The 26,416-nt window shown below is 44.9% G+C and overlaps 1 protein-coding gene across 1 annotated transcript in view; it reads right to left on the bottom strand.

The window, feature by feature from the left end:
- The window catches only part of bcl9 (BCL9 transcription coactivator), a 478,755-nt gene that overhangs the window by 238,188 nt on the left and 214,151 nt on the right, over positions 1–26,416 (bottom strand). Inside the window, exon 4 of the mRNA XM_078545908.1 lies at positions 9,268–9,596. Within this exon, the coding sequence (XP_078402034.1) occupies positions 9,268–9,596 (329 nt within the window). The remainder of the gene's footprint in view (positions 1–9,267; positions 9,597–26,416) is intronic.

Below are 26,416 nucleotides of genomic sequence, written 5' to 3' on the forward strand. Positions count from 1 at the left end.
CCAGGTTGGCTTCCTTCTCCTTCCCCTGCCTCGTTGCCAAATTGCTGAGCCTCAAAGTGGCTTGCACCTTGATGGACTAGGTGGTGCAACGCCGAGCGATCGGCAGCATTCTCCTCTCAGTCGATGGTGTTAATGCCTCCATGTTTCAGGGCGACCTTGTGCGTACCTTTATGCCTTTTCCTTTGGCTGTCTTTTGAATGTTGGCCAACGGAGAGCCACAAGAAGAGAACCTGCTGAGGGAGGCAGTTTTCGGGCATGCAGACGCAATGGCCCATCCATCGGACTTGGTTCCACAGGAGCAGGACTTCAATGCTGGTAGACGCAGCTTCATGGGAGACGCTAGGGTTAGTCCGACAGTCATCGCATTTGATCCCCAGGATTCGACATAAGCACCAATGATGGAAGCTCTCAAGGGTATTAATGTGGTGTTGGTAGACAGTCCATGTTACGCTGCAGTAGAGGAGGGTGGTCAACACAACAGCCTGATAAAGCAGAACCTTTGTTGAGTTGCAAAGAACCCTGTTGTCAAAGACACATTGGCGCAGCTTGAAGAAGGCAGCATTAGCACAGTTGACTCGGTGTCGAACATCCTCTCTGATGGTAGTCCATTGGGAGAGGTGGCTGCCGAGATAAGGAAAGTGCTGCACATACTGCAGAGCCACCCCATCTACGTGGATGGTGCGGGGGATGCTCAACTGGCCCACCGACTACAATGGCGGCCTTTCATGCTGTATCGTCCCAAGCCCACCGCATTAATTATGCATTCCTGGGAAACATGCTGTTTTCATGACAGGTGGGCTCTCATCCACCCACCGTGGAATCACCTTGTTGCTTCATCGTGCCGGGCACCATATTTAAAGTCCAACCACATACACGCCTCACACGACCATTGCACGGGAAACATGGCCCCAAAAGTCAAGAAGACTGCAGCCCCCCACTTCAGTGATGCACCCCTCAAGCACCTTTTCAATGCCGTGGAGGCCCACCGTGATGTCCTCTACCCCAGTTCTGGCCACAGGGTGGGCAGCTATATCACCAATACAGCATGGAAGGTGGTGGCAGTGGTGGTCACTGCCAGTGCCCTGCAAAAGAGGAAAGCCAACCAGAATGGTCTCATCCGTTCTGCCAAGGTAACTCACTCTTCTCATCACTCTCAACTCACACACTCACAAACCTATCATACATCCACAGGGATCTCACACCTCAAGGTACAACACCGCTAACTCTTACACACACCCTCACATCTCCATCAGGCTCATATCCTCTGGAACGCATGCATGGCTCCGATCACCACACAAACATTCCACAGAGTGCCATGTGTCCTGCTCACACTCTCTCCATCTCTCTCCATTTCATGTCGGAGAAGCCTGATCACCACAGCAGGGAGAGGTCTCAGACTGGGGGCCCGCATTAGACGCCTCACTCACTTTGAGGAACATGCCATCTTGCTCACTGGTGAGAACATGGACCCTGCCTGCAGCGACTGTGTGGTCGGTGGAGAACACCCACCTGAGGATCCTACACCACATCATCCATCTCTCAACACAACTATGAGTGCTCTCTCTCCTGCTTTTGACTCTGCTGCCATGTACTAATTATCTCTACTTCAGTTCACAGGCTGCTCTGCCAAGTGACCGACACTCTCAGCAAGTCAGTCCCTCAGCTCCATCCATGCCCTGACCTCCAGCCAAGAGGACACCTGCTCCATTGAAGATCTGGAAATAAGCAGCCTGGAAGACCTGCTAACCCACACCCTCCACTAATGCAGAGACACATGCCTCAGTGGGGCCTAAATCTAAAGCAGGTTCGGGTTCACAATCTGGTGGTCACAGCATGGACATGTGTCCGCAGCACCAAGAGGCAGGTTCAGCCGAGCTCCCAGCACCTGGAGGACTGTGAGGTCCGAGTCAGATGACGAACCTCTGGATTTGGGCTTCCAATTCATCCTGGAGAGTCAGCAGAAGGCCTGGGATCATCACGAAGAACTGTTGGAAGCCCTCAACAGAGTGGCTCGTGAACTGGAAGAGTGAGTCCACCTGCTCTCTGATGAAGTGGTGTCCACATGTACATGTATGCAGGTCTCATGGGGAGGATGGCAGATGCTATGGAGACCTTGGTCCAGCGGAACATGGAGATGCATGCCAATCTGCACTCCATCGCAGGAGCCATGGGTGAGTTCCTACAGTGGCAACATGAGAGGGAAACAGGGCACCTCAACGTCACTCCAGGTGCTCCTTCCCCTAAAGGAGTCAGGCTGGGGCCCTCCGGCACCTAAATGTAGGAGAAGCAGCAGCTGAAAACCCCTGGGTCATCCACTTAGGAATCTCAGAGGCTGTCCTCTCCGTCTGAGTCCCCTTTGCCTATGAGCACCTCATTCTCATCCTCTGTCATCACCGAGGGAGCAGCTGGCCCAGGAGTAATTCTGGAGGGAGAAACATATGTGTGACAGGATCATTTGGAGCCTTGTGCAAGCACTCTCCCACACACGCAGATCCTTCCTGTTTGACAATCATCTCAATATCCTGAGAATTTTCAATGCTGCCTGTTCGCTTTCAGTTGTCTTTCTCCACCCACCCACTGATCATACTCCCATGATCTCACCCACCACGTCTCTCGTTTCACTTTCAATTTGGACAAAATGGTGCTAATTTGGTTTAATTTTCACTCCCCCATCCTTTACTTTCCCTGGTTACCCATCTCCTTTCCCCCATCACAGTTGACACCCCTGGCTTCGCCTTCCACCTCACCTCCTTGACCTTTGGGGATATCCTGGTGAACGTGCGCATTCCCTTCCTTCCCGAAAATCCTACTCCCATCCACATTAACCTCTCTGACCTTCTCCTTCACAACACCAGGGTCCGTGTCTGCCTCCGAGTCCCCACCAACCACCCTTGCCGTCCCTTCTACTGCTACGATCGAACCCTCACTCTCCCACCCTACTGCCACTCTCTGCAATCGGCCATTCTCACCATTTCTCATACCACGCCCACTCTTAGTTCACACCCCGGGAGGCAGTCATGGACCCATCAGACCCCTTCCTTGCATGTTCACATGGACATCCCTTCCTCCCGGAATCCCATCCCCCCTGGGGAACCCTTGCCACCCTCCAGACCCCTTACCCTTCGAATCGCTTCCCCACTCCAGACTCCATCCCCCACCGGAATGCATTCCCTCTGAAATCCTTTCACCTCCCATTGGTCCTCCCACCCACCCCGGGTTCCCCCACCCCAGCTTGGCCCTCCCCTTTCCTGACTCCCTCAGACACCCTTACTTCTTCCTCCATCTTTACTCCTTCCCCCTTTCTGATTCCTTCCTCCACCCTTACTTCTTCCTCCACCCCGGCTCCCTCCCCTCACCACAATCCTTCCTCCCCTCTCCACACTCCTTCCTCCCCCTGGACACTTCCCCTGTCCGCACTCCTTCTCCTCTCCAAACTCCTTCCTTAAACCTCCCACCCCCCCTTACACCTACCTTCCCAGTTGCTATCTTCTCCACTTCACCCCCTCCTCCCCAGTTCTCCCTCCCACTTCCCAACTGTCCCCACTGACACCTTCATCCTCCCCTCCCAACCTCAGCCCACAACACCTTCATTCCACCCCTCCCAAACTCGCCCCCCGACACCTTCATTTCCCTCCTCCCAACCTCAGCCCACACCTCTTCCTCTCCCAGTCGATCCTAGACCTTCCTCTCCAACTCCCTTGACCATCATCCATTGTGAGCATCAATGGTGACTTTCCAATTTCCGTGAGCTGCTTCGTAGCAGAGCCATGTCCATGAGAATCCACCCAGCATGCAATGGACGTTCCTCCAGTGTGCTCTTGCTGTCGGGCTGCAGCATCTTCTGCTTCTCGGGCTTCCGCAATGTGAGCAAGGCCCTGGCGATAACTCCCGACTTCTGCACATCTCATTTGTCAAGATGTGTTCTGCACCAACGTGTTTTCTCGCCGACGTGGGTGGACGATCCAATGGGGGGTGTGGGGAATGAATCTGGTAGATTGGCCTTATAATTATATGCTGAGGTTTCCGACGTCCGATGGCGGGCAACGCGGCCTGCCATCGACAGGCTGAGTGGACAATCGCAAACTGGTTTCAGGACGTTGTGAAATCGATTTTTAGCCTTCTCGCCGTATTGTCCGTTCATGCCACCGAACACACATACAGGGACGATTCTGTCCAATGGATTTTTGAATGGTTCGCCGCACTTTCCTGCCTGGCCCCACCACGATGGGGCCATAAATTACCACCCACAGTGCGAGGTCTTAGCCGCTCACAATACTCAGTATGTGTTTTATATGGATTACCATTCCGTATCTGAAAGTTCAAATGTTGAGCCAATAACTTAACTATTTCTGCTTTCATAGTGCCTACTTTTAACTCTATTTCCAAATTTTCTGCAACTATTTTTAAATTAAATTAAGCTTTGTTAGATGCTGCAAGGCACTCAAAGTAGAATCATTTCTTTCAATGAAAGCTTCCAAAAAAAGATACAGCCATTTTTTAACCTTTCAATGAATGAAGCTAAAGTCACTGTGCAATCTTATTAAACTATAGCAAATTCCAGTGTACTCATGTCAGCCTGAGGTTTGAAATCCCAGACAAGCCCCAATTTTTTATGACCTCTATAGATGCCAATGACGTTTAAGAGATTTGAACTTACAGTTATTAGCTGAAAGAATGATACAGCAAGATTTCATGTTTTAAATTTTTTTACTGTAACAAATAACTAAAAGCACCATTGAATAAACACTATTTTCTGTCTGTAGGCAGCTTATACTTTAAAATACAGAAAGTGATGCTCCCCTTTTATACTTATTACCCATCACACTCTTCCTGGAATTGTTATCCCTTTAGCAAGCAGTCCACAATTGGTCCCAGCTTCCAATGAGTTCCTGTATCACTGTTTCACTGAGTATTAACCTCAAGCGACCATCTGTAGGTGCTTTCTTTAGTTTTCAGAGAGTTTCTTAAATCCACCATTACCAGAAAAGCCTTTTCTGATAATTCTACTTCCCCCGGCGATGCCAGAACAAATCTCCCAAAATCCTTAGATGGCTGCAGGATGCATTTCTTCGACTAGAGACCATCTCCCTCCCATATCTGCCTGTACTAACTCCCAAAAACCAAGCAGTCTCTTCTGTCTGCTGACCACACAGACTTCTGCTGTCTGTGATATTCATTGATTTTGAAGGAAACATGTAACCTGATCTCAAAAATGACTTCCTCTGCCCTCTTCCCCATGGCAAGATGAAACACACTAACCTTGCATCCAGGTAGAAATTCTAATTAGTTATTCTTGATTCTGGACCCTTTCATCTTTGAAGTAAATGGGCAGTTTACAAAACTATTTACAACCCAATACAAATAACATTTCTCAGGGTCTTTGGGAGTTTCAGAGTCTATTCGTGGCAAACTTAAAGACTTCTGCCATGGTCTCCGAGCATAAATAACCTACAGCTTTGTCTCTATAAATAATCTACAGCTTCATTTGATTTCTACCAATCAAATCACCCAGGTTTACTGCCAAGAAGACTGCAAAACAGCTCACATAAACCATACATTTACTCTAATTTAAAGCTACAGAGTCAAAATATAATAATCAGTACGTGTAAGTAGAGTACTATCTATTTTGGACAATTGCTGCCTTTAACTCTGCTCTGCCACACCTGGATCAGCAACATATACACCTTCCCCATGCATGCGAAGGATTCCTGCTTGCAGTCAGGTTATCTAAGGAACCACAAAGACTTATTAAAAGGTATAGGGGAAAAAATGACCATGAAGGGTTTAAATGAAGGAGGGCAAAAAAATTAGATCACAATACACTTTCACACTTTCTTCTTTACAGTACTTGTGTTTTTGCCTATTCCATTGAGAAGTAGATTGTTGATGAGGATGCGGGAAATGTAGAGAAGAATCCATAAAATACAGTGTGCACAAAGTTTTTCAGAGGGTAATTAGGGAAGTGACAATTCATTTGTAGGGTTTTGTACAGTGTACAAATACAATAGTATGTTCCTTTACACAATTACTTCTGGCTAAAGAGGCTGATGGTTGTTTTTCATACTGGAGGGATATTCAATCATTGCTTTGGATGTCTATATAGGTCTGAAGGTCACAATATCAAATCTGGGAGACAACCCATAAATAAGCGCATTGTGCATGAAGAGAACTATAAGCAATTTCAGGAAGATATTACACAGATAGATGTCAAGAATATTTTTTCCATTGAGTTGGAGAGCTAGAGGGCCTAAATTATCATCAAAAGGACAAAGGGAGAGCATTTTTAAAATTCAGAAAATTCTTAGAACACAGTATGCCTTACCAGAAATGGTGGTAAAATCTGATTCTGTAATAAGGTTTAAGAGGAAGGTAGATAATTATTTGAAAGGAAATGAAAGTTGTAGGGAAAACACTGTGAACAGGACCAGGCGTACAACACTTTCTGAGGGCTGGCACAGGCACAACGAGCCAAATGATGCCCTTCTGTACAGTAAAATGTTATGATTCTAAGCAAATATTAGTAGCAGAAGATATTCTTTGCTCTTTGTAATGGAAATGCTAGCCCTGCGATTACACTATACATTCATTAGAATGTCCTCACTGCACTACTTCAATCCTCTGTAATCTACCACAGACTGGCTTGAACTTTCACTAATAGTGAACAGAAAAAATTGAAACACTGGCTTCTAAGCTAGTGTTCCAGAGTGTAATTTCAAGTTGTTTTTTTAGAATTTTTATATGTGCCCTGCCATTACATCTTTCGTAGCAGCTTCTAACATTTTCCCTATGACAGATATCAAGCTAACTGGCCTTTAGTTTTCTGTTTTCTGTCTGCCTCCCTTTTTGAATAAAGGAGTTGCATTTGCTATTTTCCAGTCTAATGGGACCTTCCCAGAATCTAGGGAATTTGGGAAAATTAAATCCAACACATCAACTATTTCACTAGCCGCTTCTTTCAGGACCCTAGGACGGAGCCCATCTGGAGCTGGGGACTTGTCAGCCGGCAGTTCCAACAATTTGCTCAGTAGCACTTCCCTTGAGTTCTTCCCCCCTTTCCATTTCCTAACTTACAGCTATTTCTGAGATGTTACTTGTATCCACTATTGTGAAGACGGATGTAAAATACCTGTTCAATTCATTTGCCATCTCCTTATTTTCCACTATTAATTCCCCAGACTCGCTTTCTATAGGACCAATGCTCACTTTGTTAATTATTTTCTTATTTAAATATCTATAGAAACTTTTACAATCCATCTTTATATGTTGCGGTCAAATGTAGAGTGGGAAAAGAGGGGAGCCATTACACCTCTCTGACCCACAATCACACCAAAAACACACCCAAAATCTGTCACCGGCCCAGCTGCAACAGCCCCAGGTGGAAGAGAACAAGTAACACCACAGATAAAAGCAAAATACTGCAGATGCTGGAAATCTGAAACAAAAACAAAAACTGCTGGAAAAACTCAGCAGTTCTGACAGCATCTGTGGAGAGGAAGACAGAATTAACGTTTCGAGTCCGTATGACTCTTCATCATGTAACACCACAGAATTGATAGAGGCTTCATCTGACACTCACAGTCACTCATTTTTTATTCATCCATGGGGATGTGCACATCGCTGGCTGGGCCAGCATTTATTGCCCATCACTAATTGCCCTTGAGAATGTGGTGGTGAGCTGCCTTCTTGAGCTGATGCAGTCCATGTGGTGTAGGTACACCCACAATGCTGTTAGGGAGGGAGTTCCAGGAATTTCACCCAGTGACAGTGAAGAAATGGCGATATATTCCCAAGTAGGATGGTGAGTGGCTTGGAGGGGACCTTCTAGGTGGTGGTATTCCCATGTGTCTGCTGCCCTTGTCCTTCTAGATATTAGCGGTCATGGGTTTGGAAGGTTCTAAGAAGGCTTGGTGAGTTCCTGCAGGGCATCTTGTAGATGGTACACACACGGCTGCCACTGTGTGTTGGTGGTGGAGGGGGTGAATGTTTGTGGATGGGGTGCCAATCAAGCAGGTTGCTTTGTCCTGGATGGCGTCAAGCTTCTTGAGTGTAGTTGGAGCTGCACTCACCAAGGCAAGTGGAGATTATTCCGTCACACTCTAGACTTGTGCCTTGAAGATGGTGGACAGGCTTTGGGGAGTCAGGAGGTGAGTTACTCATCACAGGATTCCTAGCCTCTGACCAGCTCTTGCAGCCACAGCATTTATATGACTAGTCCAGTTCAATTTCTGGTCAATGCCAACCCCCAGGATGCTGATAGTGGGGGATTCAGCCATGGTTACGCCATTGAATGTCAGGGGACGATGGTTAGATTCTCTCTTTTTGGAGATGGTCATTGCCTATCTCTTGTCCAGGCCCAAGCCTAGATATTGTCCAGGTCTTGTTGCATTTGCACATGGACTGCTTCAGTATCCCAGGAGTCACAAATGGTGCTGAACGTTGTGCAATCATCAGCGAACATCCCCACTTCGGACCTTATGATGGAAGGAAGGTCATTGATGAAGTAGCTGAAGATGATTGGGCCTAGAACACTACCCTGTAGGACTTGTACTGTACGCACCTTAGGAGCTAGTATAGAGTCCGGCTCGGCACATGTGTGAGTCACTGGGCATGAGTGGGCTGCAGCTAAGCCAGGGAGAAAGAATAGTTTATATGCCAGCTCACAGGGGAACAGGATCACACACACATTCTGCTACAGGGGTCCTGGTTGAGGATTTTAATAGGGTGACATAAAGGAGAACACTGTATACTGAAAGGTTTTTCTAGAGTGGATACAGAATGAATGTTTCCTCTTGCAGGGAAGAGCATAACTAGAGGCCATCAGTGTAAGATGGTCAGCAAGAAATCCGATAGGGAATTCGGATAAACTTCTACATCCAAAGAGGGATAAGAATGTGGAATTCACTACCACAGTGAGTGGTTGAAGCAAATGTATTTAAGGGGAAACTAGACAAGCATATGAGGGAGAAGGGACTAAATGGTTACGATGGTTGATTTAGATCAGAAAAGATGGGAGGAGGCTCAAGTGGAGCATAAACATCAGCATGGACTGGTTGGGCTGAATAGCCTGCTTCTGTGATGTGCATCCTGTGTAATGCTATGTAGATGCAAATTTTGTAGTGAGTAACTGTTTTATTTGAACAAATAAGAGGATCCTGCATATTGGTTTAAAAATATTGAATAAAATGTACATTACGTAGAAAATGCCAATCAAACCTAAAGAGCCAACAATTCACAGAGGAAAACACAAGGAAGGAACTGCAATAATACCTTTATGTTCGGATTCATTGTTGGGTGTGCCAGCATCACTTTGTTCAAAAGAGTCAGCGGAAGTGCTTCTTTCCCTCTTGCCCTTCCCTTTTATCACACTGTTTGTCCCCAGTCCTTGCCCATTTTTTAGTCCCAGGTTTCCTCCTGAACCTTGGGAAGCTTTCGAGCCATGGTTCCCACTCACGATCATTGAATCACAAGGTGAGGCCTGTGACTGACTGTTGCTACCCAGCTTCGCTTGATTAGACAGTTTGGTGTCCAGCTGTGATGAACATAAAGGAGATGTCACGGGAGATGACCGGACTGTGGCCTCCTCCTTGGCTTTTGGACTAGAAACAAAGAAAAAATAAAAAAAATAAACATACTCATAGATAACTATTTTTCCACCCTCCTGGGTGTTACTTATTCAAGAACTATTTTCCTTTGAGATATGTGTACGCTTCATTGACCATTAATATTTCACTCTTTGTCACTCTTTATGTCACTCTTTATAGTTATTTACGACCCATATAACAACTCATACTATTGCATTTCATGTTTTTGTAGGGAAATAGGAGTAGGTCATTTCACCCTTGAGCTTGTTACACCATTCAATGAGATCATGGTTGACCTACGACCTAACTCCATATACCCTTTCCCTTCATACCTTTGGTGATCAAAATTCTAACAGCCTTAGATTTAGAATGAATAATTGATCTAGAATATAACTCAGGTTTCTCTATTCCTCTGCCCTTTTAAAATTACATAATTTAGTGTGTATTGCCTCTCCTTGTTGTTCCTACCAGTGCAAATCACATTTTGTCTGCCCATTTCACCGGTCTGTCTCTGTCCTTCTGGAGTCTATTACTATTCTCAGCACTGTTTACTATATTTCCAAATTTTGTGTCATCTGTAAATTTTGAAATTATCCCATTATGAGATCCAAACTTACCTTGTCCTTGGGCAGAGGTTGGGAACTATGAGTCCCGATAGGCCCTAGGAATTTAGGCACATGTAGTTCTTCGGGCCAAGGACAAGGGCCTGCATAAAGAGAGAAATAAAAGAAAATGGCACGAAAACCGGATCATGTGACTGAGCAGCGGGGCATCATAATTGAGAAGAGTCTCGGACAGGCGACAAGGAGAGGTCCCAGTTAAAGAGAAAGGATCGGGGAAGGAGCCACCAGAGGGAGGAGACTACCGATAGGAATCACCATGAAGAGGAGCAAGGAAAGTGGCTCTACATGGTAAGAGTACTGCAGCTTGAAGACTTTAAGTAATGAGGATTTGGGGAAGAGCTGGAGCTTTGAGAAGGCAAAAGGAAGTTGATGATTCCGTGTTGTGGGCTGTTAGGGCGAAGGTAACCCTTTGGAGCAGTGGTGTTCTGCTCACTGTGGCCAAAGAGCTGAAGTCATGCCTGTGAGTTGGGGCTGGAGTTCTGTCTTAGGAATCCAGGGGAACAAGGTCTCTGGAGATGAGATTGAAACCCTCCATGGAGAGCCATCATTAAGGCAGTCCAAGTTGAAGGGACTTTTGGAGAGAATTCCAAGGCTAGATTTTCTAAGCAGAAGACTGGAATTCCTCATGACAGAGAGAGAGTTTCAACAAGATTGGTTGACTCTCAGTGTTTATTGATATCTGGGTAGGTTGCTGGGAAATCCATGGGATCTATCTTGGTCGCATTTGCCATTTATTGTGCAGTGTAGTGTGCTCGACTACAGCTTGCCTGTTAATTCACAAGCACAAGCATATTAACCTTGAATGTTTGAGTATAAGATAGATATTGTTAATTGTTTTATCTTTCTCACCTTATATAATAAAGTTTATTTTGCTAGTTCAGATACCATGGAATCTATGGCTTCGTTCTCTTAGGAAGTGTCTTGAATCTCAAATTGTATCTACTTTAAACAAAATGTTACTGCACCCTATCCAGAGCATACCAAGAATTTGGAGGTTTGGTCCAGGATCATAACACCCTTGTACACAGGGAGGATTGGTTCATAGAGTTAAAGAGATTTACTGCAAGCAAGGAGGACATTCGGCCCATGGTTGCCGCGCTGGCCAACAAGGAGTCATCCAGCTTCATCCCACTTTCTGGTTCTTGGTCCATTGCATTGTAGGTTATGCATTTCAAGCACATATCAAAATACTTTTCAAATGTTGCAGGTTTCTGCCCCTACCACTCTTTCATTCCACCTTGGGAAGGTAATGGTGAGGTGCCATCTTGAACTGATGCAGTTCATCTGATGCAATACACCTACAATGCTGTTAGGAAGGAAGTTTTAGGATTTTGATGAAGCGACAGTAAAGGAATGGCAATATAGTGTGTGGCTTGGAGGGGAACTTGCAGGTGGTGGTGTCCTTTTTGCTGCCCTCATCGTTCTAGGTGGTAGAGGCCACAGGTTTGGAAGGTGCTTTTGAAGGAGGCTTGGTGAGTTGCTTCAGTGCACCTTGTATATACTGCTGTCACAGTGCGTTGGTGGTGAAGGGAGTGACTGTTTAAAGTAGTAGATACGGTACCAATCAAATGACCTGCTTTCTCCTGGATGATGGTGAACTTCTTGAGTGTTGTTGGAGCCACATACATCCTGGAAAAATTCTCATAGAACTCCTCTGCACCCCCTACAGTGCAATTAAATCTTTCCTATGGTGTAGTGCACGCAGTACTATAGTTGTATGACCTAACCAGTTTTTATGTAGTTCCAGCATAACCTCCCAGCTTTTATATTCTATGCCTTGGCTAATAAAGGCAATTGCCCTGTATGCCTTCTTGACCACCTTATCTGCTTGTCCAGCCCCACTTTTGGGGATCTGTGAACATGAACTCCATGGTTCCTGTGTTCCTTCATACTTCTCAGTGTCCAGAAGAGCAATTCACCTAGTCCCACACTCCCTGCCTTATCCCTGTAACTCTGCAAATTTGTTCTCTTCAAATGATTAATATCCAAGGATATACAGTGTTCAGATAAGATAGGGAAGAGAGAAACAAAGAGAGGTGGAGTGATAGCATTGATTAGAGAAGACATTGTCATGTTAGAAAAAGGGGATGTCCCTGAGGGGGTAGGGACAGAATCCATTTGGTTAGAGTTGAGAAGCAAAAAGTGGTATGACATGCTATTTGGGAGTACTCTATAGGCCTCCAAATAGTGTGAAAAAGATAGAGAAGCAAATTTGTAGAGAAATCATGGTGATGTGCATGAACTAGAGAGTGATGATATTGGGTGACTTTAATTATCCAAATATCAACTGAGAAAATATTAGAGTAAAGAGTAAGGAGTAAGGGTTTCTGAACTTTGATCAGTATGTTCTCAGCCCAAGTAGAATTGCTGGACCTGGTGCTGGGAAATGAGGTGAGCCATGTGGAACAAGTGTCTGTGAGGGAACACTTGGATAAGAGCAATCATCCTATGAAAAGGTTCAGATTAGTAATGCAGAAGAGCTATGAATAAACACTAAGTTGGAAGAGGGCTAATTTTCAATGCAATTAGGATCTAGCCAGGGTAAAATGAAATCAAAGGCTGACAAGAGAAACTGTAATGGAACAGAGGATGATCTTTAAAGAAGAGATACTTCAGGTGCCGGCTAGGCACATGAAAGGTAAGGGCTCCTTGGATGAGGAGGGAAATTATGATGAAACAAAAAAGTGGGCGTATGATGTATGTCAGGTGGATTCTTCAGGTGAGAACCAGGTGAAATACAATAGGTTAAAAGGAGAGGTGAAGCGGAAAATAAGACAGGTAATGAGAGAAAATGAGAATAGAATGCCAGTCAACATAAAAGGGAACCCAAAAATCTTCCACTGGCATGTAAATACTAAGGGGTAAGAGGTTCAGTGGGTCCTATTAGGGACAAAGAGAGTGGCATATGCTTAGAGGTGAGGGATAAGGCTAGAATACTTAATGTGCAACTTGTATCAGTGTTTACTAAGGAAGAGGAATACGAAAGTATTGGTAGAAGCAGAGATAGTAGAAGCAAAGGATAGGGTGAACATTGAGAGGGAGGAGGTTTGGAAAAGTTGATTGTGTTTAGAGTAGATAAGTCACCTGAGGTCCAGATGGCCTGCATCCCAGGTTTCTAAGGGAAATGGGGGTAGAGATAGCAGAAGGGCTTACCTTCCAATCTTTCCTAGATATTGGGGGCGGCACCAGAATATTAGAGAGTGGCAAATGTGATATCCATTTTCAAGAAATGGTGTAGACAGTCCTAGCAACTACAGGCCAGTTAATTTAACATCAATTGTGGTTCAGGTTTTAGAAACAATAATCGGGGGAAAATATCAACAGGCACTTGGAGAAGTTTGAGTTAATTGGGGAGAGCCAGTACAGATTTGTAAAAGGCAGAAGGTGCTTGGCCAGTCTAATTGAATTTTTTTTGATGAAGTAACAGAGAACATAGATGAAGGGAATGCAGTGAATGTTGTCTATATGGATTTTAAGAAAGCATTTGACAAGGTACCACATAAAAGGCTGATTAACAAAATTGAGGCTGATGGAATAGAAGGGTCAGTGTCAGCTTACAGAAAAAAAATTGGTTTAAGGACAGAAAACAGGGGCTCCTGGTAGATGTTTATTTTTCAGACAGGAGGATGGTAGACAGAGGTGTTGCCAAAGGTTCAATGCTAGGGCCACTGCTCTTTTTGCTATATATAAATAACTTGGATCCTGGAATATGGAGCAAAATTTCAAAATGTACTGCAAATTTAGAGGAGCGGCAAACAGTGAGGATAATACAAAGGCTAGCAGAATAGACAGACAAGTGGGAGATGGAATTTGATAAAGAAAAGTGTGAGGTGATGCATTTTGGTAGAAGGGATAGGGAGAGGCAATATAAACATAATCGGCGGGACTTTCTGCACCCGCTTGCTGCCATGGTGTTCTGGTCCCGCCACAAGTCAATGGGCTTCTGGCTGGGGCGCCGCCTCACCTGCAGTGGGTCCCACCCGCGACAGAGCCAGAAAATCCCGGCCTATGACACAGTTCTGAAGAGTGTGCAGGAACAGAGGGATCTGCGGGTGGTTGTGCATAAACCTTTGAAGATGGCAGGACATATCGAGAGAATGGTTAGCAAAGCATCTGGGATCTTGGGCTTCATAAATAGAGGCATTGAGTACAAAAGAAGGGGAGCTATGCTGAACTTTTATAAAGCTCTGGTTAGGCCCCAACTGGAGTATTGTGTCCAGTTCTGGTCACCACACTTCAGGAATGATGTGAGGATCCTTGAGAGGGTCTAGAGGAGATGTACCAGAATGGTTTCAGGGATGAGGAATTTTAGTTACAAGGTTAGGTTTGAAAAGCTGGAGTTGTTCTCCTCGGAGCAATGCAGATTGAGGGGAGATTTGAAGAGGTGTACTAGATTATAACAGGCATCGATACAAGGAAAAATTTTTCCCAATAGCTGATGGTACAAGGACTAGTGGACACAGATTTAAGGTCTTCAGCAAGAGATACAGGTGAATATTAGGAAGGTTTTTTTGTGCAGTGTGTGATAATGACCTGGTACTTGATGCCCGCAACAAAGCTGAAAGCTGAAACAACCAATGATTTCAAAGGAAATAGGATGGGTACTTCATAAAATAAACTGGAAGGCCTACAGTAATCAAATGGGTGAGTGGGATTGACTGGAATGTTCCATGAAGAGCTGGCATAGACTCAATGGGCTGAACAGCCCCCCTCTATGCCATAAATGTCTATGTCTCTGATTGTCGAATTCTTCAGTTATCGTGAAACTGACCCTGCAGAACCCTATATATCTTCCTCTCATTCGAAAAGCAACTGTTTTCCTCTGCTTTGCATCCATGCTGCCAGTATTTATTTTATTCCATGGTCTTCAACTGTACTGTTATGTCGCACTTTATCAAATGCCTTTTGAAAGCCCATGTACATCACATCAACTGCATAACCCTCATCAACCCTCTCAGTTACCTCATCAAAAACTCAAGCAAGTTAGTTAAACATGATTTGCCCTTAAGAAGTTTGAGCTGGCCTTCCTTTACCAATGCACATTTGCCCAAGTGCCTGTTAATTTTGTCCTGCGTGATCATTTCTAAAAGCTTTCCCACCACCCAGCAGTTCAGGGAACAGTGGCAGCATGGATGCAAATTTGGCTGAGTGACAGGACACAAGGGTAGTGGTGAACTGCAGAAATATATACAGTGGGGTTCCTCAGGTGATCTCATTGCTTTTCTGACCATGGCACCATAGATGCCAATCAAGTAGGGGGACCAAAAAAATGTAGTAGTGATGGAGGACAGTATAAGTCAGCAGGATGGATGCCGTTTTCTGCACTCTTGACCAGGATCGTTGAAGGTTAAGTTGCCCTCCAGGTGCCAGGGTTAAGGACAGTTCCTTGAGGCTGCAATCAAACTTGGAGTGGTAGGGGCGGTGGGTGGTGGGGAAGGATCCAGTTGTTGTGTTCCATGTAGGGACCAGCGTCATAGGTAGAATTATTAATGATGTTCTGCCAAGAGCATTTAAGGAGTTATGATCCAAATTAAAATGCAGAACCTCAAAGGTGATCTTCTCAGTATTGTTAACTGAGACACCAATTCGCATAGGGTCAATTCATTAGAGAATTTAATATATGGCTCAAAGAGTGATGTGGGAAGGAGTTTCCATTCATGGGGCATTGGCACTAGTATTCAGGCAAGAGGGAGCTGTTCTGTTAGGCTGGATTGCATTTAAACTGGATTGGGATCAATGTCCCGGTGAAACGTTTTGACTAGAACCATCAATAGGGGTTTAAACTAACTGCAGGGTGCGGGGTGTGGGGGGAGTGGTGGTGGGCAGATTGGGTGAAGGCAGATTCAGAAACCCAAAGGGAAAAGTCGAGACAATAGTGTGGCGATGTTGGTCTGCAGACAAGCAGAGTGGGACAGGAAGTGATGGAGGGTAATAGTGCATCAATGAGTAAGATCCATGCAAAGATTAGTTACAAAAAAATAACATTAAAGACTCTTTATGTGAATGTGGCAAGCATTCTGACAGAATTTATATATTTTCTTTCGGGGCTAATTTAACTTAAAATACACACTGCCTAATTTTTTCTTCATTTGACTTCATTGGACTTGATGTAAAATTAGCAGCTAATTCAATACATTCTGCAGTTGTCTCTTGCCAAGATCAGGAAGAACCATAGAACCATAGAACCATAGAAAAGTTACAGCACAGAAGGAGGCCATTTGGCCCATCTTGCCCATGCCAGCCCGAGGACACCCAGGTGCCCTTTCTAATCCCACCTTCCTGCACCCGGCCCATAGCAAGAAGTTGTTGGTTCTAACTAATTGTGTATTAGGTATGTGCATGGAAATGAATCCATACCAGGCTTATTCCCCCCAGTGTATTAAATGCCAGGATTCAAGAAAATCTCCTGTGATTGTGCTTGTTTGACAAATTCCAACACTCAGATTAATGATCTCACATTAGGTGATGGTTGAATTCTGAGATTCTGATAAAAGATAGACATTGTTAAAGCCAAGCAGTTGGGCCCTAATAAAAATCACCAATTGAATAGTGCATTACTGAATAGTCAGTTTTCATTTAATCTCTTTGAACATTGCAGAAGAACCAATGAAGCTGCATGATGTACCTGGAAATGACTATCTTGAAAAGAGGGAATCTAACTACCTCCCATGACATTCTAATTCTATGGTATTACAATCACCAAATAATCCAGTATCAAAATCCTGGGAGTTTCCACTGACCAGAAACTCAGCTGGGTCAGCCAGGTGTATAGCTTGGCTACCAGAACAGGTCAGAGGTTGAGTATTCTGTGGTGGGTGACCTAGCTGAGATAATACTCAAAAGCTTGACACCAGGACAAAGCAATCTGACTGATTGGCAGCCCATCCACCTTATTAATCATCCACTCCCTCCACCAAAGGTACACTGTGGCGACAATATTTACAATATAGGATGCACTGCAGCAATTCACCGAAGCTTCTATAACTGTACCTCTCAAACCCAATGCCTCCATCACCCAGAATAGCAAGGGCAGCAAGTACATGGTAACATCATTGCCTCCCAGTTTCCCTCCAAGTCACACAGCATCTTGACTTCAATATATCGCTCTTCCTTCATCGTCACTGAATCAAAGTCCTGAAACACTTAAGAATACTGTAAGAAGTGTCTTCACCTCAAAGACTGCAGCGTTACAAGAAGATGGCAAATCACCACCTTGAACAATAAATTGTCAGCAACGTCCGTATCCCAAGAATGATTTTTAAAAAATGCTTATCACTTGCATGCTTTAGATATCGATGCAATACTTACTTTATTAGCAATTTAATAATCTATCATCTCAGTTCTTTTTAAATCTTGTATGAATACATTTTTGTTTAAAAATTCAACATTTGAAAGTAAAGAAAGATCCTGCATTGATATAGCACCTTTCATATTCTCAGAACATTGCAAAAATGCCTTGAAGTACTTTCTGAAGTATACTGCTATTATGTAGACAAACATTTCAGCGAATCAACAGAAAGGTTCCACAAGCAGCAATGAGAAAAAATCCGTCTTTACTGGTAAAAACTTGCCAGGACATTGGGAAAACTCCCCTACTTTTCTCTGAATATTTCCGTGCAATGGGGCAGACTTTCTTTAGATCTGTTGGCTGCTGACTGACTTGTTTTATTCTTTCACAGGACATGGGCATCGTTGGCTAGACCAGCATTTATTGCTCATCCCCAACTGCCCTTGAGAAAGTGGTGGTGAGCTGCCTTCTTGAACTGCTGCAGTCCATGTGGTGTAGGCACACCCACAGTGCTGTTAGGAAAGGAGCTCCAGGATTTTGACCCAGTGACGGTGAAGGAACAGCAATATAGTGTGTGGCTTGGAGGGTGGTGTTCCCATGCATCTGCTGCCATGGTCTTTCTAATTAGTAGAGTTCATGGATTTGGAAGGTTGAAGGAACCTTGGTGAGTTGCTGCAGTGCAACTTGGAATGGAGTGTGTCGGGGAGGAAGTGAGCAATATATCCCACACCCCCAGCCCTAAGCTTTTATTTTTGTTCATCTAATGAAGCTTTTTTTGACTTTCTTCCCATTGTTTCTTAAAAATTAAAATCTTTAAAATTGATTACTTTTCTTTCTGGCTTCCACAATCTATTTTGGAGTTGGAAACAAGTTCCCACAAACAGGGCTTTAATTGGGGGTTGATTTTAAAGTCGAACTCCAATTAAAGGAGCTGCATGGCACATCATAGAGCAGATCAGCCTTAGCGGTCACCTACATAGCTACCGGAACCCTACCAAACACCCCAGATGATGAACATGGCCATCTTCACCTTGAAGGATTAACAGGAAATGTAGCATTTATAAACAGGACAGTCTTTGATATTTTTTACATATCAAGCCAAGGCAGCTGCTAAATGATTAAACACAGCAGATACCCCAAGAGTGCAATAGTCCCTAGTAAAGTATACTGCAGTGGCTGAATTAAAACAAGATTCACAAAGAAGCCCCCAGCCTCTCTGACAATGTTCAACCCCCATGCCCCTTCATAGCAATATTCAACCCCCTCTTGCCAACATTCGCCCCCCCTCCCCATTTATTGTTAGTTCTTAACTATATACAGATCCCAGGCATTGTCATGCATGATGCTGCTGCCAGGCAGGTAGGCTGCTTCTAAGAGTGTTCGACCAGTGACTCTTTACCATGTGACTCTATACATCATACCATGGGCAATGATATTCTCCAGTCCCTCATTAACCCTTGCTCTGCCAAGCACCTTTATATTACAATGCCATGCAGGTGCCTATATCATCATACAGTATTCCGCTTTCTTCTCAAAAGAAAACTTGCCTCCCTTCCAACGGAGTATTACAATACAATCTTTACTTGATATCCCTTCTCTCCTACCTCATGATCAGAGAAAAGCTTCAACAAAATGTCTTTTATCTGCAATCCTCAAGTTCTGTACTACCAAACTACCACATTATTAAAAAAGTTGAAAAGGCAAATAAAGAAATTTCTGGTGGGACAACCCTGAACAAAGGGACATAATCTTAAAGTTGGAGCTGGGCCACTGAGGGGTGATGTCTTATTCACACAAAGGGAAATGGAAATCTATAAATCTCACCCTAAAAGGTTGTTCAGAACTATAAGATTTAGAAGCAGGAATAGGCTATTTGATGCCTTGAGACTGCTCTGCCTTTCAATGAGATCATGGATGATCTGACCTTGGCCTCAACTCCACTTTTCTGCCTGTTCCCATTATCTCTAGACACCCCTATAGTTCAAAAATCTATCTCAGCTTTGGACACATTCAATAACTCAGCCTCCACTGTCTCTGGGGTAGAGAATTCCAAAGATTCACAAGACTCTAAGAAAAGAAATTCCTTCTCAGCTCTGTTTTAAGTAGGAATCAATTATTCTGAAAATACTCCCCCAGGTCTAGATCACCTCACGAGAGGAAATATTCTCTCAGCACCTACCCTTCAAGCCTCTCCAGATCTGAAATGCTTCATTAAGGTCAACTCTCATTCTTCTAAACTTCAATGAGTATAGATCCAACCTGGTCAAACTTACATAATAAGACAGCCCCTTCATCCCAGGAATCAAGCTAGTGAACCTTCTCTGAACTATGTCCAATGTAAATATATCCCACCTTATATCAGGAGACCAAAACTGTACGCTGTATTCTAGATGTGGTCTCATCAATGTTCTGTATAGTTGTAGCAAGACTTCCCTACTTTTATACTCCACACTCCTTGCCTTGCAATAAAGGCCAACATTCCATCGGCCTCCCTAATTACTTGGTGAACCTGCATTCTAACTTTTTGCATTTCCTCTACAAGGACACCAGAACCCATTGTAGAATTTTGTAATTTCTCTCCATTAAAACATATTTTGCTTTTCTATTCTTCCTATCATAGTGGGTAACCTCACACTTTTCCACAATATACTACTTCTGCCAATATTTTACCCACTGACTTATCCCATTGATTTCCCTTTGCAGACTCTTTGGGGAGTACTTTTGCCCTGATATTGGGTGAGAGCAAAGGCGGATGCTTGCAGAATTTTGCACTGTCAGTCAGCGTGCCAGTTTCCTGGCACCCTCCAAACCGCAAGCCTTTTTCAGGGATGGAACAGCTACCCGTCCACAGGTGACAGGTAGCTAGCTAAAGTCATTTAAAGGCCAAGTAAGACTGTAATTTCCCCGTTGGACTGTGGGTCTCTCACAGGGTTGAGAGTATTGCATTTGACTGGAGGTGGCCTCTTGGTAGAAAACCTGGTGACAGCGCTCCAGGATGCCTTTGAGATCTCCCTCACCTACCTGTCCATGGCTGTGGCTGCAAACTGCCATAAGGAGGGTTTCCCCTACATAGGGGTCATGGCATCAGTGGCCATGATTTATTTCAAATGTGTTAAGGTTTCTGTGAGGGTGTCTCAAGGTGGAGATGGTCTTTCTCTCTCTCCTTTACCTGCAAAAGCAGGCTACAACAGCCTAAACCATACTTAATTGAATAGCAGAACTATGGGAACTAATTGGCCAATTCTGGCAAAATTGTCAGGTGCATGTTCCCACAGTGTGGGTTTTGGACCCCCATTTGACCTCGACATCAGATTCATGCCCAAAGCGCAAACACTTTCACTTTGTGTCTACCTCACAATTTCCTCTCCCAGCTATCTTTGTACTGTTGGCAAATTGGGCTACAATACACATGGTCCATTCATCCAAGTCATTAATATATATTTTAAATAATTGAGGGCCCAGCACTGATACCTGTGGCACTCTGCTAGTTTGCCAGATTGAAAATGACTCATTTATCCAGATTCACTGATTTCTGTAGTTACCCAGTCCCTCTATCCAAACAAATATACTATCTGCAACATAATAGGCTCTCGTGCAGTAACTATTTAATTTGGCACATTATTGAATGCATTTTGGAAAATCAAATAAACTACATCTACTGGTTTCTCCTGCATCCAACATGCTCATTACACCTTCAAAAAACTCTCAATCACTTTGTGAAACATGGTTTCCCTTTCCAAAATTATGTTGGCTCTGACTGTAATATGATTTTCTAAGTGACCGACTACTACTTACTCAATAATGGATTCCAATAGCTAATCTAACGTAGCGAGAGTTTAAAAAGTGAGTCTCAGAGGGAGCAGAGAGAGTTTACAGTGAGTCTGAGAAGGTGCAGTGAGACAGCAGCGAGGGTTTAAACAGCGAGTTAGAGAGGGAGCAGTGAGACAGCAGCAAGTATTTAGACATTAAATCTGAGCCGGAGCAGTGAGACAGTAGTGAGAGTTTAAAGAGAGAGTCTGGGCACCATATTATAGGAAGGATGTGAACACATTGGAGAGAGTGCAGAAGAGGTTTACAAGGATGGTTCCAGGGATGAGAAACTTCAGTTATGAGGATAGATTGGAGAGGTTGGGACTGTTTTCCTTTGAGAGAAGAAGGCTGAGCGGAGGTTTGATAGAAATGTTTAAAATCATGAGGGGGCTGGACAGAGTAGATCGGGAGAAGTTGTTCCCACTCATAAAAGGATCAAGAAGAAGAGGACACAGATTTAAAGTGACTTGCAAAAAAAGTAAGTCTAACGTGAAAAAGAACTTTTTCACACAACGAGTGGTTCGGGTCAGGGATGCACTGAGTGGAAGTGTGGTGAGGCAGGTCCAATAGAGGCACTCAAGAGAACATTAGATGATTATTTGAATAGATACAATGTGCAAGGGTACAGGGAAAAGGCAGGGCAATGGCACTTGGTGATAATGCTCACTTGGAGAGCTGGTGAAGACATCTTGGGCCAAATGGCTTCCTTCTGTGCCGTTAAGATCCTGGAATTCTGAGGGAGCAGTGAGGCAGCAGCAAGCATATAAACAGTGAGTCTGAGAGAGAACAGTGAGACAGCAGGAAGAGTTTCAACAGTGAATGAGAGATGGAGCAGTGAGGTAGCAACAAGAGTGAAAACAGTGAGTCTGAGAGGGAGCAGTTAGACAGGAGCAAGATTTTAAGCAGTGAGTCTGAAAATGGAGCAGTGAGAAAGTAGCGAGAGTTTAAACAATGAATCTGAGAGGGAAGAGTGAGGCAGCAGTGAGAGCTTCACAGTTAATCTGAGAGGGAGCACAGAGAGCAGCATGACTTTAAACAGCGAGTTGGGTGTGGAGCAGTGAGACAGCAGCAAGCGTTTAAACGGTAAATCTGAGAGGGAGCAGGAAGACAGCAGCGAGCGTTAAAAAAGTGAATGTGAGAGGGAGCAGTGAGACAGCAGCACGAGTTTAAACAGTGTATCTGAGAGGGAGCAGTGAGACAGCAGCACGAGTTTAAACAGTGTATCTGAGAGGGAGCAGTGAGACAGCAACGCGAGTTTAAACAGTGTATCTGAGAGGGAGCAGTGAGACAGCAGCACGAGTTTAAACAGTGTATCTGAGAGGGAGCAGTGAGACAGCAACGCGAGTTTAAACAGTGTATCTGAGAGGTAGCAGTGAGGCAGCATCAAGAGATTAAACAGAGTCTGAAAGGGAGCAGTAAGATAGCAGCAAGAGTTTAAACAGTGAGTCTGAGAGGGAGAACAGATACAGCAGCGAGGTTTTAACAGTGAGTCTGAGAGGGGGCAGTGAAACAGCAGTGAGAGTTTAAACACAGTGTCTGAGAGGAAACAGTAAAACAACAGCTACATTTTAAACAGCGAGTTTGAGAAGGTCAGTGAGTGGGATGCAAGAGTTAAAACAGCGAGTCTGAGAGGGAGCAGTGAGAGGTCAGGGTGACTTTAAAAAGTAAGTCTTAAAGGGAGCATTGAGAGAAAAGCGAGAGTTTAAACACTGAGTCTGAGAGACAGCGGAGAGACAGCAGAAAGGATGTAAACAGCGAGTCTAAGAATGAGCAGCAAGAGTACAAACAACGATTCTGAGAGGGGGCAGTGAGAAAACAGCAAGAGTTTAAACGGTGTCTGAGAGGGAGCACAGAGACAGCAGCGAGGATTTAAACCGTATGTCTGAGAACAAGCAGTGAGACAGCAACGCGAGTTTAAACAGTGTATCTGAGAGGGAGCAGTGAGACAGCAGTGCGAGTTTAAACAGTGAGTCTGAGAGGGAGCAGTGAGACAGCAACGCGAGTTTAAACAGTGTATCTGAGAGGGAGCAGTGAGGCAGCAGCACGAGTTTAAACAGTGTATCTGAGAGGGAGCAGTGAGGCAGCAGCACAAGTTTAAACAGTGTATCTGAGAGGGAGCAGTGAGGCAGCAGCGCAAGTTTAAACAGTGTATCTGAGAGGGAGCAGTGAGACAGCAACGCGAGTTTAAACAGTGTATCTGAGAGGGAGCAGTGAGGCAGCAGCACGAGTTTAAACAGTGTATCTGAGAGGGAGCAGTGAGGCAGCAGCACGAGTTTAAACAGTGTATCTGAGAGGGAGCAGTGAGGCAGCAGCGCAAGTTTAAACAGTGTATCTGAGAGGGAGCAGTGAGACAGCAACGCGAGTTTAAACAGTGTATCTGAGAGGGAGCAGTGAGGCAGCAACGCGAGTTTAAACAGTGTATCTGAGAGGGAGCAGTGAGGCAGCAACGCGAGTTTAAACAGTGTATCTGAGAGGGAGCAGTGAGACAGCAACGCGAGTTTAAACAGTGAGTCTGAGAGGGAGCAGTGAGGCAGCAGCGCGAGTTTAAACAGTGTATCTGAGAGGGAGCAGTGAGACAGCAACGCGAGTTTAAACAGTGAGTCTGAGAGGGAGCAGTGAGACAGCAACGCGAGTTTAAACAGTGTATCTGAGAGGGAGCAGTGAGACAGCAACGCGAGTTTAAACAGTGAGTCTGAGAGGGAGCACAGAGACAGCAGCGCGAGTTTAAACAGTGTATCTGAGAGGGAGCAGTGAGACAGCAGCACGAGTTTAAACAGTGTATCTGAGAGGGAGCACAGAGACAGCAACGCGAGTTTAAACAGTGTATCTGAGAGGGAGCAGTGAGGCAGCAGCACGAGTTTAAACAGTGAGTCTGAGAGGGAGCAGTGAGGCAGCAGCACGAGTTTAAACAGTGTATCTGAGAGGGAGCAGTGAGGCAGCAGCACGAGTTTAAACAGTGAGTCTGAGAGGGAGCAGTGAGGCAGCAGCACGAGTTTAAACAGTGAGCCTGAGAGGGAGCACAGAGACCGCAGCGAGGATTTAAACCGTATGTCTGAGAACAAGCAGTGAGGCAGCAGCACAAGTTTAAACAGTGAGCCTGACACGTAGCAGTGATACAGCAGTGAGAGTTACAACAGCATATCTGAAAGGGAGCAGTGAGATAGCAGCAAGAGATTAAACAGTGAGTCTGAGAGCGAGCAGTGAGACAGCAGAATCACAGAATCACAGAATCACACAGTGCAGACCAGGCCCTTCGGCTCATTGAGTCCGCACCAACACGTGAGAAACACCTGACATATCTACCTAATCCTACTTACCAGCACTTGGCCCATAGCCTTGAATGTTATGATGTGCCAAGTGCTCATCCAGGTACTTTTTAAAGGATGTGAAGCAACCCGCCTCCACCACCCTCCCAGGCAGCGCATTCCAGGCCGTCACCACCCTCTGGGTAAAAACGTTTTTCCTCACATCCCCCCTAAACCTCCTGCCTCTCACCTTGAACTTATGTCCCCTGTGAGTGACCCTTCAACTAAGGGGAACTGCTGCTCCCTATCCACCCTGTTCATGCCCCTCATAGTCTTGTACACCTCGATCAGGTCACCCCTCAGTCTTCTCTGCTCCAACAAAAACAACCCAAGTCTATACAACCTCTCTTCATAACTTAAATGTTTCATTCCAGGCAACATCCTGGTGAATCTCCTCTGCACCCCCTCCAGTGCAATCACATCCTTCCTATAATGTGGCGACCGGAACTGCACACAGTACTCCAGCTGTGGCCTCACCAAGGTTCTATACAACTCGAACATGACTTCCCTACTTTTGTAATCTATGCCTCGATTGATAGAGGCAAGTGTCCCATATGCCTTTTTCACCCACTAACATGGCCCCTCCACCTTCAGAGATCTATGGACACAGACGCCAAGGTCCCTTTGTTCCTCAGAGCTTCCTAGTGTCATGCCATTCATTGAATACTTCCTTGTCAAATTACTCCTTCCAAAGTGTATCACCTCACACTTTTCAGCATCTGCCACTTATCTGCCCATTTGACCATCCTGTCTATATCTTCCTGCAGCACAAGACACTCAACCTCACTGTTAACCACCCGTCCAATCTTTGTATCATTCGCAAACTGACTACCCCCCACATAGTCATCTATGTCGTTTATATAAATGGCGAATAATAGGGGACCCAGCACAGATCCCTGTGGTACGCCACTGGACACTGGCTTCCAGTCACTAAAGCATCCTTCTGTCATCACCCTCTGCATCCAACAACTAAGCCAATTTTGAATCCAATTTATCAAATTACCCTGTATCCCATGTGCATTTGCCTTCTTTATAAGTCTCCCATGTGGGACCTTGTCAAAGGCTTTGCTGAAATCCATATAAACTACATCAACTGCACTACCCTCATCTACACACCTGGTCACCTCCTCAAAAAATTCAATCAAATTTGTTAGGCATGACCTCCCTCTGACAAAGCCATTCTGACTATCCCTGATCAAACCTTGCCTCTCCAAGTGGAGATAGATTGTCTCCTTCAGAATTTTCTCCAATAGTTTCCCTACCACTGACGTGAGACTCACTGGCCTGTAGTTCCCTGGCTTATCTCTACAACCCTTCTTAAATAGCGGAACCACATTAGCAGCGAGTGTTTAAACTGTGTGTCTGAGTGCGAGCAGTGAGACAGCATTAAGAGATTAAACGAAGAGTCTGGGATGGAGCAGCAAGACAGTAGCAAGGGATTAAACAGTGTCTGAGAGTGAACAGTGAGATACCATCAAGAGATTAAACAGAGTCTGAGAGTGAGCAGTGAGATACCATCAAGAGGTTAAACAGAGTCTGAGAGCAAGCAGTGAGAGAGCATCAAGTGTTTAAACATTGAGCCTGAGAGGTAGCAGTAATACAGCAGTAAGACTTTAAACAGTGAGACTGCATGGGAGCAGTGAGACAGCAGAGAGAGGTTAAACAGTGAGTCGGAGAGAGAGCAGAGAGACAGCAGTGAGAGAAAAACAGCCAGTCTGAGGGGGAGCAGTGAGGCAGCAGCCGAGAGGTTAAACAGTGTACCTGAGAGGACACAGTGAGACAACAGCGAGAGTTCAAAGAGCAAGCTTG

The sequence above is a fragment of the Cetorhinus maximus genome, chromosome 7, assembly GCF_964194155.1.
Source record: "Cetorhinus maximus chromosome 7, sCetMax3.hap1.1, whole genome shotgun sequence".
Classification (NCBI taxonomy): Eukaryota; Metazoa; Chordata; class Chondrichthyes; order Lamniformes; family Cetorhinidae; genus Cetorhinus; species Cetorhinus maximus.